The sequence below is a fragment of the Perissodus microlepis genome, chromosome 7 (assembly GCF_051167445.1).
Source record: "Perissodus microlepis isolate ML-2025 ecotype Zambia chromosome 7, ASM5116744v1, whole genome shotgun sequence".
Lineage (NCBI taxonomy): Eukaryota > Metazoa > Chordata > Actinopteri > Cichliformes > Cichlidae > Perissodus > Perissodus microlepis.
Window position 1 is genome coordinate 51,451,573 of NC_140467.1, and position 18,138 is coordinate 51,469,710.

General features: G+C 39.1%; 1 protein-coding gene across 1 annotated transcript in view; it reads right to left on the reverse strand.

The window, feature by feature from the left end:
• Positions 1 to 13,118: 13,118 nt before the first annotated feature.
• LOC146384053 (TNF receptor-associated factor 2-like) overlaps positions 13,119 to 18,138 on the reverse strand; it is a 97,078-nt gene continuing 92,058 nt past the window's right edge. The window contains exon 11 of the mRNA XM_084935798.1: positions 13,119 to 13,232. Coding sequence (XP_084791924.1) covers positions 13,134 to 13,232 — 99 coding nt within the window. The 3' untranslated portion in view covers positions 13,119 to 13,133. The remainder of the gene's footprint in view (positions 13,233 to 18,138) is intronic.

Consider the following 18,138-nt stretch of genomic DNA (forward strand, 5'->3'; position numbering starts at 1 on the left):
GAACCTTTGTCTTGACTGTTCAACCCGATGACCCAGGCTCAGATAAGCAGTAGAAAATGAACAGGCAGATGCATTTCTGTGACTGATGCATTTTAAAATAAAATATTAGCGTTCAATATTGATGTAATAGTAATTTTCTAAAGATTATACAAATACTAATCAAACCTAACCTATGAACCTGTATATTTAGATATGGAAATACAGTATATGAATATATATTTTTTTCATTTTTCTGCTGTAGATAGTTTTTTACACCTGGACAAAATTGTCCAGTTTCCTCAAATTTTTTAATGCCGCATGGCACACCATACCAAGATCTGTCAGGTCTTCAGCTAAAAGCACTTTGGGAATCACCTTGTTGGTGAACAAATACTTTTTTACGCCTGTCAAACTGTCTTATCGTTACCATTTGTCATAGACTCAACTGATGAAATGGGAACAAATTATGAGTGTTTGTGACATAGGTCAGAGTTAAGTAGCTTAACAAACAAACAACAAAAAGGGCATTCCTCTGAGAATGATACCATGTCCAAAGGAAAACTTTGAAAACTCTGAAAGGCATCCAGAAAACATGGAGAACCATTGTACAAGACCACTTTTGCACAGTGCTGCACATTAACTTAAATATAACCAAAATCGGAATAATTGTCGATGGGTAAAAAGTGTTTTGAAATTGCTTCTCTGCAAATGTACTTCATCTGTAACTTACCACTTGTTGTGGCTACAAGTAGAAACCAGAAAGATTCTTGTTTCAAAAATCTTTCAAAGGTTTGGAATCACTACTGTGTGTTAAAAATGTTATTATTCCTGTGCCTAAGTTGCAGTGCAGGCTGCATGACTTTTCACTGCATACGTGAAGCAACACTTGTGCAATAGAGAAAAAAAGGCACATTGTCAGCGGTAAACCACACCTCCTGGACACTCCTATCTGTTCAAAAGGGACTCAGTTCAAATCAGTATATGGCATTTAAAGAAGTGAAGCATTTCATGGTATGCCAACTTAACTCAATTATTAATCATCTAAGCTATTGTGGTGGCACATAAGGAGAGGCTGGTGTTAATGGCCTCCTACATCTGTGATTAATAGTCATATTCTCTGGAAAATATTTAATGAAAGAGCCTCGGAGTTTACATAAGCATGGAATCAGTGGGTTGACAAATTATACAGCATGTCCTACATAAAAGAAAAAGAACTGGACGAATCCTAACTGATATAATTTGTCACGCATGGAGCAACAAGAGTGAAATATCGCTCTCTTTTTTGCCTTTTATTTCAATTGTGGACACTGTAATAAATACAATCATTCAATTCTTTTATATCTCTGATTCTTTTAGAAGGGGAATTCTTCCTCTTTTAGGTCAGATGCTCTGACTGTAATGTAGCCATACTAGTTACAGAGCCATAAAGAATGAGGTTTAGCGATAAGGCAATGAGTTCAGACGGCTTATCTTATAAACTCCTGATAGAGGGAGCAGAGGCTCCGGCATTGCACAGCACTCTGTTAAATATTCACAGATATATCTGAAGCATTGATGAGAAGCTCAAAGAAAGAGATCTCAGGGAAGTAATTAGGCACCAAAGTCCATCGGTTTACCCTCTCGGAAAGTATTACGTTTGTCATGATCACATTTCAGACTTATTTCAGTCTACACACATAATTTATTTTAACATTAAGCCTCTTTTTTTATGAATAAAACCACAGTTTTTTCTTTTTTTTTTTGAAGGGGGAGGGTGGGTATTTTTCACTGGTACTAGTTTTTATTTTTCTGTCACTGTAAATAAACTGCCTCGTATTCTCACACACTTTGAACCTCTAATCACATTTCATGGCAAATGTAGAGCAGTCCATTCTCCAGCTTTTTCAGATAAGATGTAATCGCAGCGTACATCCACAGAGTAGCTTAGATTCACTGAGTTATCTTAATCATCTGGATGAGCGCCATCATTTAAACTGCCTAGAATCTGGAACGTGGACTGGTGAAGAGTCACGTATTGGCCAGCAGTGATAATTCAGAAAATGTGCTTCCCAGTATGAGGCTGAGTAACCTCTAAGTTAATTGGCTTAAGCTTAGACGGATGGCAGTTACAATTAAAACAATCCGGGAATGTTAGACTTGGCCTCATTATTTCCAATCAACCCCTCCAAAGGTACACACAGTACCCTGTATGCTACATGACACAAACATACTGCTTTCTTTTGGGCTGGACACGTGGTCACACTGGGAATTATCAGTGTGCACAACTGTATCGAGATCTGACCGCAGTGAGAAACAGCTTAATTAGCCAGGCTTAAACAACTGCAGCTTCCACATTAACAGGATGTCTCAAATGAAATAGGACCATCTTGTCGCATGCTGAGCTCACCATGTGGTTGCACAGCACAAGTGTGCGCACTGTAAATACTCAAGATTGTTAATCAATAATCAAGGACATTATACTGACTGAGCGTCTCTTGTCAGAGTAATATGTGGTGTCTGGCAGATATGAAGGCATTTAGTCTATCTGGATCGCAATCAGTTAAACTGACAACCAAGGTGACTGTAGGTTCTTCAACTTGAAGAGATAGGCACAATTTGTTAAAGTGTGGGTGGCTACAGCAGTTATGGAAAACTCATTATAGATATTACGTCACTGATGCTTCTAAATTGGCTGTGGCTGCGGATGTGTTTTAAGTGCACAGAATAAAGTCCTGCACAAATCGTACAATTGGTTACATTCAGATTTTGGATATGATGATTGCAACACCAAAACTGTCTTGTTGCATCAGCCAACCGTGCACAATCTTCAGGTCATGGACTGCTGCTCCTATTCAAAATCTGATACAATTTGAAATTCTTTCTTCATAATTCAAAGCAGCCTCAAACTTTATTTCTCCTTCCATCGTGCTTCACATGTAGACAGGGTTTTGATGCTGGTCTGCTCTGCTGTTATTCCTCTAAACAAAGGATTGTGCATTTTCCTCCAGCTGTCCATAAACTATTGTGACCGAAGAGTCATGGAACATCTAGTATGGACAGCAGTTACCTTTATTTTCCCTTGTGCAATTGGCAAACACAAAGGCAATCCAGTTATTATAAAGGACACTTTACTTATTTGGAAAGTGGTCATAAATGTATTTCTCTACATTACTGCTGGGACTCGGGGGTTGAAAGCCAGTTTCTTGTAATCTAGGCAGTTTGAGCAGTAGCAAGCTTTAGGCAGGTCACAAAGCAGTCATCGGTAACTGTGCTTTTACAGATTTCTGTGAGAGAAAGCAGACACATAAATAGGTTCATCTGTAAAGGGCTGCCAAGTTCAGTGCAATCTTGGTTAAGTTACTTCTGTTCCAGCAGTAGATTCCACAGCTCTCAAATCCAGCCAAAGTGTTGCCCTGGATTTGAGCTTAATGTCACTTTGAAGAGTAAGAATCTCATTCTCAGCAGCAGAGCTATCCAGGTGGAACATTAAAACTACTGAAGCGGTGCAATCCACATCGATACTTTCACCAAATTGAAAACACAGATAGGCAACACAAGGCTCAGTGAAGCACTTCTCAGATACTGACAAGATGTTCTGAATTTGATCCTCACGCTGTGTACTTTTAGGCTACGCACAGTGCTGCAGTCATGTGAGTAAAGTTACGCAGGTCACAGTGCTGCAGCCTACGTGACAGTTGTTGTAGCTTGCTGTTAAATGTGTTCACTGTTCACTGAACTGATTATGTGGATTACATTATTTATCCTGACCCTGCAGCTCTAAATTAGAGTCATGGAGCAGGTCACTGAGATCTGTTGGGAACACTAAATCCAAAAGCCACTGGTAGCTGTGCACATACTGCACGTTTTGAGAAAATCTTTCAGTTCAGGCAACTCCTCATAAACTCAACTAAGTCATAAAACATCTGTAGCCAGCTGCAGGACTGTGTGCTCTTTGTCAACCACTGGCTTGAAAGCAGTAAAACATACTCGCTGCTAACTTAAACAGTGATAATTCAGGATAATCCAAGAGATTACACTTGCATGATTTACTATTGCTGGAGCACCATGGGTTGTGGTGGAGATGAGCTTTAACAGGGGCAATTTTTGCAAAAAAGTGTGAAAAATGTTTTCACCTTGTGTAAACCTTTAACTGACCCGTAGAACTTCTTTTGTGCTAATTTTTCTAAAAAACATTCTGAAGACATGATGTGACTACCACTCACATAAGCACATTTCTTTCGGTTGCAAACCCCTGGCATTGCCAATTATTAATATATATTTGAAAATTACATTTAGCTCATCAACAAAATCTTCTTCGAAAGTTTACTCTCAAAATTCTGACTTTAATGTCAGAATTCTGAAAAGAAGAGGTTCCCAGTTTGTGGCCCCAATCCTCTTCCATACTCACAGTATTCTAATTTGGAAAGCTTTCTAGCTTTTGTGAATCATTGTGCAATGTTGCTTTAAAATGTCCATCTGTCCATTAAGGCAACACTTGGAGGTAAGAGAAGTGCAGTTTAAATGTTGAGAAAACAAAATAACAGTCATTCTTTTTGTTTGAGGAACAGTAAGTTTAGGATATTTTGACTTCTGCAGTACCAACCTAGCTAGCTAAGTGCTGTATTAACTTAGCTGGCTAACTAGCGAATTACCCAGCTAACTTAGCCAGCTAACTAGCCAATTATGATCAATTAGAGCAGGCCACTGATCATAATTGGCTGTGACTTGCCCTTGCAACAACTTGTCATTATACTGCCTAGCGTGTTAGCTCAAGTATTTCCAAGCATTATTTATAGCACATATGGAAACCACACACTGGAAAATGCTAATACACCTTGCTACTTTACAATTCTGTTACATATTAACTACATTTTAAGGAAATTTTCAACTCTGTGATAAATAAAGGACATCTTATCTTTTCTTATTTTGCCTTATCTTACTTCTTGCAATACATTGGGTGATTCCCACCAGTTGGACACCTTTGTTGTGACTGCTTATGGATCATCATGTCTAAAATATAATGTTGATTGTTTCTGTAGCGTTTAAATTTGTACAAGTGAAAGACTTAATTTGGACTTGGTATATTTTTAAAACCATAAACAGTAGTATCACATCCATATGGAGACTTGGAAATCAGTGAAACTACTGAAACTGCAGATTATAAAAGCCGTAGAGTGGTTAGCGCAGGTGCTTGGGTTAGGGTTATGGGTATGAATCTGCAACCTAGAGCCTTTCCATGTGGAGTTTTCCTTTCACTGTCTAAAGCCATAAATGTTAGGTTAATTGGTGATTCTGAATTGGCTTTAGGTGTGAACATGAATGGTTGCCTGTCTCTTTTAGTCCTGTGATGGACTGGTGATCTGTACACTGGGTGTACTGTATCTCTTGCCCTAATAGGTGGAATAGGCTTCTGCAGCCCCACACTGTATAAGTGGTTAATAAAATGGATGTAGGATGTAGTTTGAAAACTGATTCATTTTTTGCAAGGAGTGCATGAAACAGGAAATATATTTTTATGTTTGTCAAAAAAAGCTGACAGGTGACGCAACACCCAATCTGGATGAAGCAGATCCAGAGGCAGTTTTACATAGCACTTAGTTTCTAAATATGATGAATATTTTAAGATTCGAAGCTATGCTTTCAGGGGTGTTTAAACGCAGGGAGGTTGCGGCCCGAGTGCAATGCAAATCCATAATGCTGTCTCCACACTATGTTCAAAGATAATGCTTGGGGCAGTTATCTAATTGCTAATGCAATGTGAGTGTTTCAATAATTAACGAGGCAGGGTTCACCCAGCTGCGATGACATCAGCTCTGATTAGTAAATGTGTGCGGATGGAAGTCAAAGTACTGCTATATCAGAGCAGACAACACCATAAATCACAATTCTATTAGTGCTGAATTTATTCATTTCACAGCAAGTCTGTCATGACAAACTAGAAACAGCAAATGCAACAGAATCACTGATGACTCTGAAGCAGGGAGCATAGACTTGACTTTAGTAGGAGTAACAAGTCTGCCAGAGTCAATGGCATTTTCTATTTACTACTTTGCTGCTGGAGTCATTTCCTCATTCAAAGCTTCATGTAAAGTTATTAAAAGTCAAATATTTTCAGTTTCTGTTGTTATTTATATATGTGTGAGAAGTTGGTAGAAACAGTATGTACTTTCAGATATCACAACACCAATGTTGAGCATCCTTACATGACCACACAAACCCAGCACATATTTCAACATTGCATAACCATTGGCTGGCGGTCTTTTCTCAGCGGCTAGTCATAGTTGAAAACTAGTTTCAAAATTTGATTTAAACCAACGTTAAGGACGATACCATAAAGTCGGTTCATGGTGCTTCTTAAATGTTGCCTGGACTTCCTTTTTAAACTTTCTAAGAAGATAACATTTGTATGAAATAATTTTTTATACACTGGTTCCCAAAGTGAGGGCCTGGGCCCCCTGGTGGGCAGTTACATATTTATTAAAAAAATATATAAAAAGAGAATTCAAACTGGAAATATGAGGTTTATGATATTACTCCTTATTCTGACCTAAATTTACTGCTCTTGCATTGAATTTTGTGTTCCAGTGGAGGGTGGGTCACAAATTGGCCTTAATCCTTTGCATATGACTGGGTTTATATGGCGTTAGCAATTTAAAGACAACAGCCTCTGCTGTTTATGATTTTTGAATAGGAATTTCAAGGAAATAATTATTTTTCTTGTATTGTGATTAGAGTAAATATTTAAGATGTATGGGACCCATGGCATTTTTTTGGCTTTTAAGTGGCAGCAGTACTCTTGACTTTGGGAATTTAAAAACAATTCTTGACAGAAAGAACAGGGGAGAAACTTATCCAGCTAAATAACAGTATGCTTGGGTTTATGATGCTAACATAATGAACAGAGACGGGATAATTCTAAGACTGAGATGCAATAGAATTTATGTGTCCAAACCTGTCAACAGCTTAAAGGCATTGTTATTTAAAATACAAACAAACAAAACAAAACAGGCGCCAGTAATGCTAAACTATATGTACAGAAGTTATTTGTTCACAGTGATGTACCCACTATATTAGTTGTCATTGTTTGAACAACGACATTTAATCATGCACTTAGTTAATAATTATGTTTTTTTTTTCTCGTCTTTGACTTTCGACATAGATATAATTCCATCTGTAATCCATCTGATTCACTGAGTTTTATACAATATGACCACTAATTTTTTGTTGTTGAGGTCACACAGCAGGAGAGCCAAGGACTGTTTTCACACAGACCTCATTAGAAGTAAAAGTTGTATTTTAATCATAAGAGTTGCCCTCTCCAGGCCATTAGAAAGAATGCACGTTTACGCGGATTACGTTTTTCAAACCTGCAAGCTGCATACATCTTATAAACGATATTCCAAATTATTATACAAATGATATTTGTCGCTGACTTTCCTACATAGTCCATGCAAATGAAAGTTAATATACTTTTCAAGTCATCAACTGTTAGAGCACAACTAAAATGTTATTGAACAAACCTCCCAATGTTTTTGCAAAAATGAAAAAAATTAAAATGCATTGTACCAAATTAACATTGTATTGGTTGTAAAGAACTGAAAATGGTCATTTGTTGGATTTGGAGTATTAGGAGGTCACAGGCCAAGTTATAGGTTAACATAGGATCCCTTCTTTGATATAACCTTTACAATTCTTCCATCCACTGAACTTGTGAGTTTTTGGAGAGTTTCTGGTTGAATGCCTTTAGAAGATGTCAGAATAGCCTTCCACAGCTGCTGTTTTGATGTAAACTGCCTCCCACCCTCATAGATCGTTTGCTTGAGGACGCTCCAAAGGTTCTCAATAGGGTTGAAGTCAGGGGTGGATAGGATGAGTTTCTCTCCTTTTATGCCCATAGCAGTCAATGCCACAGAGGTGTTCCTTTCAGCATGAGATGCATTGTATGACATAACTGAAAGAGGTCAACTACTCCACTACTGTTACCACTCAAAATCAAAGTTATAGTTTTCTTAAACTCTCAAAAGATATTCTATAGTGCAACGATGCATAAAACTTGCTCATAGTGCAGCAGCAAATTCCTCTATATGTGCCATACAGCCCAAGGCCCAGGAAGAGAAAAAATACAAAAGAAAAACACCCAGACCCGGGTTATTTAAAAAAGTGGAAACTCTCCCTCTGCTTACATGCCTATACCAACATACCCACTTCATTGAGTTTAACAGTGGACGATTTTAACACTCAACCAAGTAACCAGGTTAGGCTACGAGTAAGCTGGTTGCACACTTGACGACAGCTCTGGAAGTGTTTGAGCCAAATGTCAGACCGCACACCCCACCAAAGTTTAAATAAAACAAACTAACAAAAACAAAACGGATGGAGACTCCACAGAAACCAAGACTTACCACACTAGAGAACCATGTAGTCACAGCTAACAGCTCATGCCTGTCCAGGTGTCACCACACACCAGCTGCAGGTTCAAACTGAGACAAACGATTCAAATTAACCGAGCAAATTCAAACGACTTAATTCCAGCTTCTCCTAGAAAAAGGATGCAGCAAACAGAATTGAATCCTGCCAACAACGCCACAACAAAACGGTCACAAACTAATCAAATTTAGATGGATGAGCCCCCAGTCTTCACAGAAAGAGCTGCAGGGCCATGACAAAAAGGGAGATGCACACAGGGAAAGAACTTAATTTCAGTGGTGTAAAGCCATCCAGTGCATGGATGAAGAAATGGCACAAAAAAATATTGTTTAGTACGGAACCCAAAATCCAAGAGGTATCTTGGGGAGAAGACCCTGAGATAAATAACTTTTATAGCGCACTAGCACACTGGGCCAAGGGATTGCAATGTCACTGATGGGAAACAAACCACCCCACCTCTCTAATACCTGCAGATGAGACCTGCCACATAAACAGGCCAAAAGGAAAGCAGGGTGAAGTGAGTTGTTACAGGTACTATACTGAAACAAATTGCAAATGACTCGAGGGCTTGCATGCAGTACATGTTAGGTAATAACCAATTGTCTCACCTGCACTCCATCTTTGTTTGAAGAGCTTCATGTCTTTGAGTGCAACAGTCCTCACTCTTGGCAAAAGCAAACAGAATGATGCATTTCTTTAATGAGAGCAAGGCGATAGAAATTGTGTTGTAACCTTGCTGATAATCTGACCTGGGGTGGAATGAGAACTGCTCCTCTGAGGCCAGCATTAGAGAGACAGTGTTTCCTTTAGCTTCGGAGCAAGAATATGTGAAAATAGGAGCAGATGCTGAAAGATAGAAAGCTTCTCTGCCAACAATAACGCTTCCCTTTTTTCCCTCAAGATTTATCACGTTCAGTTTATTATTACAAGTCACATTAACAAGTATTTGTTTGCCATGCCTACTTTTACAAAGCAAACGCTCTCCAGTGTTAAACATGACATACATGGCGGCTCTATCACATGCACATCAGTAATTACAGATTGCAAATCTTTCAATCGGCTTAGCAAATACCGGATAGATTAACATGGAACGGTGTACAAACATTCATGATTCCCAGAGGATGAATCTTACTAACTACTATGATCTCTGCTCCTAGCAGGTCAAAATATGCAGTGATGCATCCCAAGACCTATGCTATTGAAAGTTTTGCACATGCACATTACCCAGAAGATTCATCATAGCATTATTCTTCTGACTTCTGACTTTGGCATAGATGTCGGAAACGGCTATAATAAACTATTCAACTACTTAGAGAGCCGCCAGTGTGGCTGCAGACTTCAGAGGTAAAAGGTCATCACCACCCAGAACAATACATATAAAAACGACTGCATGGACCAATAGCTGCTTTACATTAAAGCTTTGTCATGGAGAAAATATGCTGGCAAATAAAAAGCTGTCAGCACTGCCGCGACTCTAAAAAAGATGAGCACTTATCAAAAATGGGCTCCTCGCTGGAATGACAGCTGATCAAATCTATGTTTAACTATCACAACACAGATGGGGATTTACAAGCATTTCAATGCGTGTCAAAGGCCACGAAGGAGCCGGCCTCTGAGTTTGAATGCTTGTAGATTCATTGTGATGCTAATCCTGTTTTATCCAGTCAGACCCTAAAATAAACCGAGCGCTCTAAAGAATGAGCTGTAATCCCCATCACCGAGCTCTGTGCGCTCCCGTTCTTAGCCGGGATGTTATGTCACTGCAGTCAGAGCCGCAGAGTTAAAACCTTCATCAAATGAGTGCAACGGAGGGGAATACGAGCAGGTAAAGCAAATATCATCCCGGGATTTTTAGAGATGATTTGAAAAGTATAAATGAAACAAAGTCAAGGCGTGGATTTAGGACCGTACACTGATACACAATCGCACAAGCAGGAGATTTATTATAAGGTACAAAATAATGTAGAGGATCGACTTCTTTCAATGTATTTTTATCATGCATTAAGTTGTTCGCATTTATACTTTTAGCTGTGGTTGACATTATGTCTTTTGTTGCTCTCTTATTTTAGGGCAGGACTTCCGTTGGGTGCTACTAGTTTAGCTGGTTAGTACAGACTAGAATTTGACCTTTCACTGGACTGTTGAGCAGTAAAATAAATTGGTTTTCATTTATTTTATTTATTTATTGTTTTTTGATCATGTTAAATCTCTTACAGTCTTTGCAACCAACTATTATTCCAGTTTTAGGTTTATATATTAAAAAAACAACAAAAAAGCCAAAATTTAGGTTTATGTATTGGTTAGCACTGTTGCCTCACAGCAAGAAGGTCCTGAGTTCAAATCCACCATCAGGTGGAACATAAGGAGTTTGCATGTTCTCCCTGTGCTTGCGTGGGTTCTCTCTGGGTACTATGGCTTCCTCCCACAGTCCAAAAGCATGCATTTAGTGGGGATAGGTTAATTGGTAACCCTAAATTGCCCGTAGGTGTGAATGTGAGTGTGAATAGTTGTCTGTGTCTATCTGTTAGCCCTGTGACAGACTGGCGACCTGTCCAGGGTGTATCCTGCCTCTTGCCCTAAAACAGCTAGGATAGGCTCCAGCCCGCCCGTGACGTTGAAAAGGATTAGCGGGAGAGAATGGATGGATGGTTTATGTATTATGATGCAGCTCACGTACATCAGTAAATACATTTTGTTAACTTTGCACAAACATGTTCTAGAGTGATACCCCTGCTTTCAGTCTATGTGTATGTAAAGTGCATGCTAACTGGCTGTAGTGTACAGCAATACTATAGATGAAAGCAGCAATTAATTACTTTCATCTATCTCTTTGTAAGGATGGAAACAATTAGGTTTGTTTTTATGCTTATTAAATTTTTTGACGCCTACGAGGTTGTGTTTAAGGTGCAAAAACACAAACATAATTTTTCTCATATTCTACATGCCTCATGTTGCAGCACCTGTCTTTACCATTGGTCTAAAAAGGATTCAAATCACTTTTGCATCCTTGCCTTGGGTTTCAGTGGGTTCTCGCAGTCGTCCAGAATCCTCCCCGAATCCCAGTGCCACCAGATTTGGTTAACTGGTGGATCTAATTTGGCCATAGAATGTGAGTGTGAATGGCTGTCTGTCTGTGTGTTAGCCATATAACAGGTTGGTAGCATGATATAAACATTTCACTTATATGTATATGCCACCATTATATGTAAGTACAGCAAAGTAAAACATCTCTTTGGCCTTTTAAATCAGGTTTATAGCTACTATTAAAATTCTGTGTGCATACATGACACATACTTTATATTTCACCAATGCATTTGTTGCCTAAAAGTCCAGATGGCAACTTGATGAGGTAAAGCAGCACTATATGGGACTGCATTGAAACCACTTGAGTAGGTTATATGTGCAGTTCAATATGCACGGCTGAAATCCTCTTAGGCTCAGGTCCAAGTTGACATACATCTGGAGCAATCTAATGAAATGTGTTTCGTCTTTAATGCTCTCATTGTAAAATGAAGGAGGGATGACTTTGCACTAGCATCCATACTAACATAAGGATTAACAGATCCCTTAATTTGGAGCAAGAAGGAAATGAAGGAAGGAAATGAAAGCCACTGTCTACAGGACGGAAGAGACTAAAACTAAAATGACTGCAACCGTGCAGTCAAATAGTTCAGTTTAATGTAACTGTCAGCTCTGATTTCTTGGCTTTTAATCAGAGGTCAGACATCTGGCCTCGAGGCTTTCATGTAATTACTCTGCTTATCTAAAATGGACAATAGCATCAAATCTATAAATTTGATCAAATCCACAGTGATTAACTAAACAGGCTCTGTTGTTAATCTGTGAAACAGGGATCCATTCGAGCAGATCATGCTCCACGTTGATAGGCAGGAACCCCCCCGAAGCATGATCTCATGTACATCGGAGGTCATTCAGCCAGCCACGGCGTATTAAGCTCTGTCTTATTTTCTACATTCTAATTTGAGTAACGCATCAGATGGTTGTGTGCGCTGTTGTGCCAACAGACATCAGGGCATAGTTAGAATGATTAATGACTATAATGTCATTATTTTTCCACAATGTTATGTATTGCTTGGATTATCCTGCACATAAATAGCTGTGAATTAATTCATCTCAATTCGCACCATTATTCTCAAAGCACTTTAATGAATGAGACTTAGATGGATTTATTTGTTCCATGTTCCATGGAATGATATTGAAAGAACAATAACAATAATAATACCACTACCACTACTACTGCTATTAATAATAATAATAATTATAGTAATAACAGTATCTGGCATATGCCTTTCTGGCCGACAGATATATTGTATTATAGATGAATGCATTGCTAGTTAAGTTTAAAGGGATATTCAGCTCAACAGAGCTCTGACTCTTTGTCAGCCTGACGACAGTGCAGAAAAAAAACTTGGGCTTTGTTTCTTTTTATCAATCAGTGATGAATAGTGAGATGTCCTAGCTTTATGGAGGAATTAAAAAAAATAAAAAATAAAAAATAAATTGAACTGAATTGAAATTGGCTCATGCTAAAAGGCAGTAGGTTTCAAAAGACTCAATTCAGTTCAGTTCAATTCAATTTTATTTATATAAATCACAACAACAGTTGCCTCAAGGCGCTTTATATTGTAAGGTAGACCCTACAATACTACATACAGAGAAAAACCCAACAATCATATGACCCCCTATGAGCAAGCACTTTGGCGACAGTGGGAAGGAAAAACTCCCTTTTAACATGAAGAAACCTCCAGCAGAACCAGGCTCAGGGAGGGGCGGCCATCTGCTGCGACCGGTTGGGGTGAGGGAAGGAAGACAGGATGAAAGACATGCTGTGGACGAGAGCCACAGATTAATAAGTAGTGTGATTCAGCATTAAAAACCCCAAGAGCGATGGCTCATTTTCCACATGCCTCAGTTAGCGTGTTAAATATTAAACGTCATGACAGTACAAGCAGAAAAAAGACTAAAACACTTGTTTGAAAGAGTTGGTGAAAGACTCTCTCTAAAAAGAACACGTCAGCAGGTTTGCAAAGTTGCATCTGAACAAATTGTAATCGTCGTTCTGGACCAATGTTCTTTGGACAGGCAAGACCAAAATGCAGTGATGAATTGGGCATCTTGCAGTCACTGAGTCGACCATGAACCAAATCAATCCCAAAGTATTCTAGACTGCTGAGGCACGGCTGAAATAGTGTGTTGCAACAAGACAGCACAGCGGCAAATCTACAACAGAATGGCTGAAAGAAAAGAAGCAAGATGTTGCAATGGTCCAGTCAAAGTCCAGACCTCCACCTGATTGAAACAGCATGACCTCAACAGAGCTGTCAATGAATGTCCACAAACCTCAATGAACTGAAGCAATGTCGTAAATAAGAGGAGGCCAAACTTCCTTCACAACAGTGTAGGAGACTTGTAAAGTTTTTGCTGTTAAATGTGCTTCTACAAGCTACCGAGTCATGGGTGTTCTTAGCTTTTCACACACTGCGTCTGCCTTTTGGCTTAGTTTTTATGTTGTTGTTCATCTCAGGTTGCACTTACCTACTTTGAAAACCTTGTAAGGACAGATGCTTTACTTTTTACCCGATCTGTGAATTTCCTTGTTATTTATCATCATTTGATAAACTAAAATGTCTGTTAGGTTTGAAGTTTATTGATCAATATTAGCACTCTTACATTTCAGGTAAATAGTATAACTCATAAAACTGTCACAACACATTTCATAAACCTTTTAAATTAGGTCAGTAACAATCCTGCACACTACCATTATTGAGACAATAGTCTAAAGGCTCTGCAGTGTTGCTGTGTCGTGCTGCTTGAATTCAGCAACACGGCATTAATCACTGTCCAGTAATGTTTGCCCTGTAGTGTGCAGGAATGTGTGAATTGTCTCCTGTGTAAAATTTGTTTGTGGACACCTCCAGGTGCAGTCTGTCATGTCCATTTGCTCTACAATGAGCTTTAGGTCAAACTTCCTGTGTATGCGCTTTCATATTTTTAGTGCTGTGCCACCATCATCTTTAGCTTTAGGAGTTCCATCAGCATGTAGAAGAATCAGACAGAGCATAAAATACCTATTTTTCAATTACATATGTCCAGAGAAGGAGTGGAAAGTAGTGAGTTGAGCACTGAAAGGACTGTGGCCGATGATTTAGATACATGTTCGCACAGTGCCAGGGACTCTGCACTGAAAGCAGAGCCAATTCAAATATAGCACACACTCTTGGGGAAAAGTTTCCTTGAAAAACTTGATTTATGACAGTCCAGAGTGATTCAGTGAGGCCGCATGGCGTGATTAATGCAAACAGATTTTCTTAGGCAACACAGTAACCTTTGCTCAGTTGGCACATGCAGAAATCCTTTTTTTTTTAAAATTTTGGCTCCCATTTGACCTCATGAAGTAAAAGCTCTGTCTTCATGTTGCTTGCAGAAAATATTTCACATGAGGGCACACTATGAAAATAGAATCAAATTATACAGTCAACATTACATAAAACAGAACATCATGTGCTCATTTCTGTTTACTGAATAGAAACCAGTTATTTTTTAGGTCATTGCATCAGCAGGAGAGAGCTGGCTGTGTAAATCTGAGACAGCTCTTTGAACAAACAGTGATATAACACTGTTCAAATACTGAGAGTATCACAATGTGCTACAACTGCATGACAGTTCTGAGAACTCTTGGCTAATTTTGGTTCACATGTACTGAGGCATCTCTGTTGAAGGGGTGTATGCATTACCCTGTGGGATGTGGAGTCATGTGAAAAAGAAGGTTTTTACAGGAATCTGTGCAGTCCTGTGAAAAATGCCCCAAAATTTAGCAGCAATAACTTGAATTTATCATTAGTTCATTTTCTCACTTTATCAGTCTTGTCACTTTGTGGAATTTTGGCATGCTTTTGTTTGCAGCGTTGCTTCATTTCAGAGGTTTGAGAACAGCTCTCTTAAAGTTACACTGCAGCATTTCAATCAGGTTGAGGTCTGAACTTTAACTGGCCTGTTGCGATATCGGGTTTCTTTTCTTTTTCAGCCATTCTTTTGTAGTTGTCCTGCTGTGCTGGGAATTGTTGTCCTGTTGCATGACTCAATTTGAGCCAAACTGTAGCTCTCATACATTTGACTGTAGAATATTTTGGTATACAGAGGAGTTCATGCTTAACTAAATGAATGCAAGGTGCCGAGATCGTCACCCGTATGATGTGTTTGTGCTGATATGCTGTTTGGTTTTCACCAACCATTGCCACTGCTGAGCATTGTTGGTGAAAACCAACAATGCTCAGCAGTGTTGGTTTTCACATAGTTACAGTTATCTTGTGGTTTGCACAGATGCAACTTTGCAAAGCTAAGACATGCTGACCTGTTCTTGTACAAGATGAAGGTTTCTGCAGGCAACACTTCCAAACAAGGGTTAGGAAAGGTTGCTTCCAAACCCTTACACCCAGTACAATTAGAAAGACTGACCTGGTCAGTCTTTCTAATTGTACTGTTGAACGTTTTAGCATTTAACATGCTGTTCAGTCTGAGATGTAGCTCATGGTTTTTTTTTATTTTTTCAATTTCTCTGAACATACTATTGTCTGATCAAGGGATGAATTTGTTGTAATGTACACTCCTAAGTGCACATTAATGTCCTTAGACTTCTTTAGACAAACATGAAAAAGAGGCCTCAGATGAAATCCTCAGTGGAGGAACCAGGCCACATTCTGATACTAATATGCTGGAAGCTAAAGAGACCCTTACAGGTAACGAAAGCTTTCCTAGAAATACTCTTATTGGCATGAAGTACTATGGATATAGTGGGTTGAGCCCCCATTTTGCTCTTAGATCTGCTTTAATTCTTCATGGCATAGACTCAATAAGGTGAAACGTTCTTTAGAGAGCATGGTCCATTTTGCCACGATAGTATCACGCAGTTGTTGCAGACTTGTTGACTGCATTTCCCAAAGATGCTGGGTCTTTTGGATTGAAATCTGGTGACTGGGACTGCAGGTGCTATTTGAGTAAAGTGAACTACGAATACTGGATGCCTGTGCTGGCATTTCTCCTGCGGTGTTGCTATCAGTGTGTGAAGAGTGGGAGAAGAGGGTTGCATTGACAATCCAACACAATGGGCAGCATATTGAACACATTTTATAAGTGGTCAGAAACTTGTAAATAACTCATGAAAGAATAAAGTTACGTTGAAACTAAGCACACCATTGTTTTTCTTGTGACATTACCAATAAGTTTGATGTGTCACATGGCCCTCTTCCTATTGAAAAAACAAAAGTTGTATCCAAGATGGCCGACTTCTAAATGGCCACCATGGTCACCACCCATCTTGAGGAGTTTGTCCCCTCACATATACTAATGTGCCACAAACAGGACTTTAATATCACCAACCATTCCCATGTTATTACGGTGTATCCATATAAATGGCCCACCTGTATAATTTAATTAGTTCAGTCTATTACTGTTATTGTCTTGGAGCAACTGTAACCCACATAATTTCCTTAGAGATTATTAAAGTATTCTGATTCTGAATAATGTTATTTATCTTCCTGGGACCACAAATTTCACACCAATCCATCTTCTGACTGTCTCAAGTATCTCAGTCTGGAACAAAGTGGCGGACTTCCTGCCAGCTCCTTCGTCAGAGCCTGAAGAACTCAGAACATCAGTAGAAAGCTAAACCTGTTCTGGGATAGTTTTCTATAAAATCTGACAGATTTCAGGCAGAGATGTAAACACTTAAACTATCTGAGAAAATATCTGCATTACTGTGTCTGCAATCAACCCTTCTGCCATGACAAATGTTAGCCTGTTATTGACAAACACAAGATCCCTGGAAAGGCCTTACTTGAGCACTTTAGTCTGTCTGGAGATAGATTACAAGGACACCCAACTTGTGGAGCCCTTATTTAGAAACACCTCAGGATGAAATGAGATATTAGCAGCATGCATTAGTAGAAATCCAGGTCAGAAGTTATTTCTAAATCTTGAACTTAACATGGAAAACTCCCAGCTCTGTGCCAGCCGACATCTCGTGTCCTGGGGTTTGCATGCTTAATTGTAATATTCAAACATATAGTTCCAACATCCTAAACTTCCAACAACTGAAAGCGTCAGTCTTCTGTGAGCACACAGAAAGGCTGACATGGACACCAATACTCAGAAACTGTTTCTTCGATCATTCCCTTGTAGGATCAGATGCAAGAGGCCAAAATGTCCCCATTCAATTGGACTGCAAAACAAACAAACTGTGCCAGAGGGTGCAGAGAGGACATAGAAGTGGCTGCAGATTGCGAGGAAGGGTCGGATCGTTCGGCCACGTGCTAATGTTGAAAAAAGACATCTAACCCTGACAGGAAGTAGAGCATGTGGCTCACTTATCTTTAACTGCATTTTCTCATTAAAGTCAAATCTTTCAACTCCAAAGTCTTTTTTTTTCTTTTTTCTTGTTCTTTTTTTAAGAGGTGATCAAATTTGGATTTGATGACAACTGCAGAAAAGGTATTGACTTTGCAAACCTTGTGTGGCTTGGAGCTGGGGGGGATCCAAAGGCCTTGAATTGCAAAAGAGAAAAGATAAACCACATTTTAAACTTTGGCATGTTGAACAGATGCAGTCACCGAAAGCAAAACGCCCCTTCTGCAAAAATTTAAAAAAGATTTATATTAGCATCAAACAGGTAATAACCTAAATTTAAGATCTTTTAGTAACACATTGAATCAAAGAAAGACCAAACCCCAGTCATGT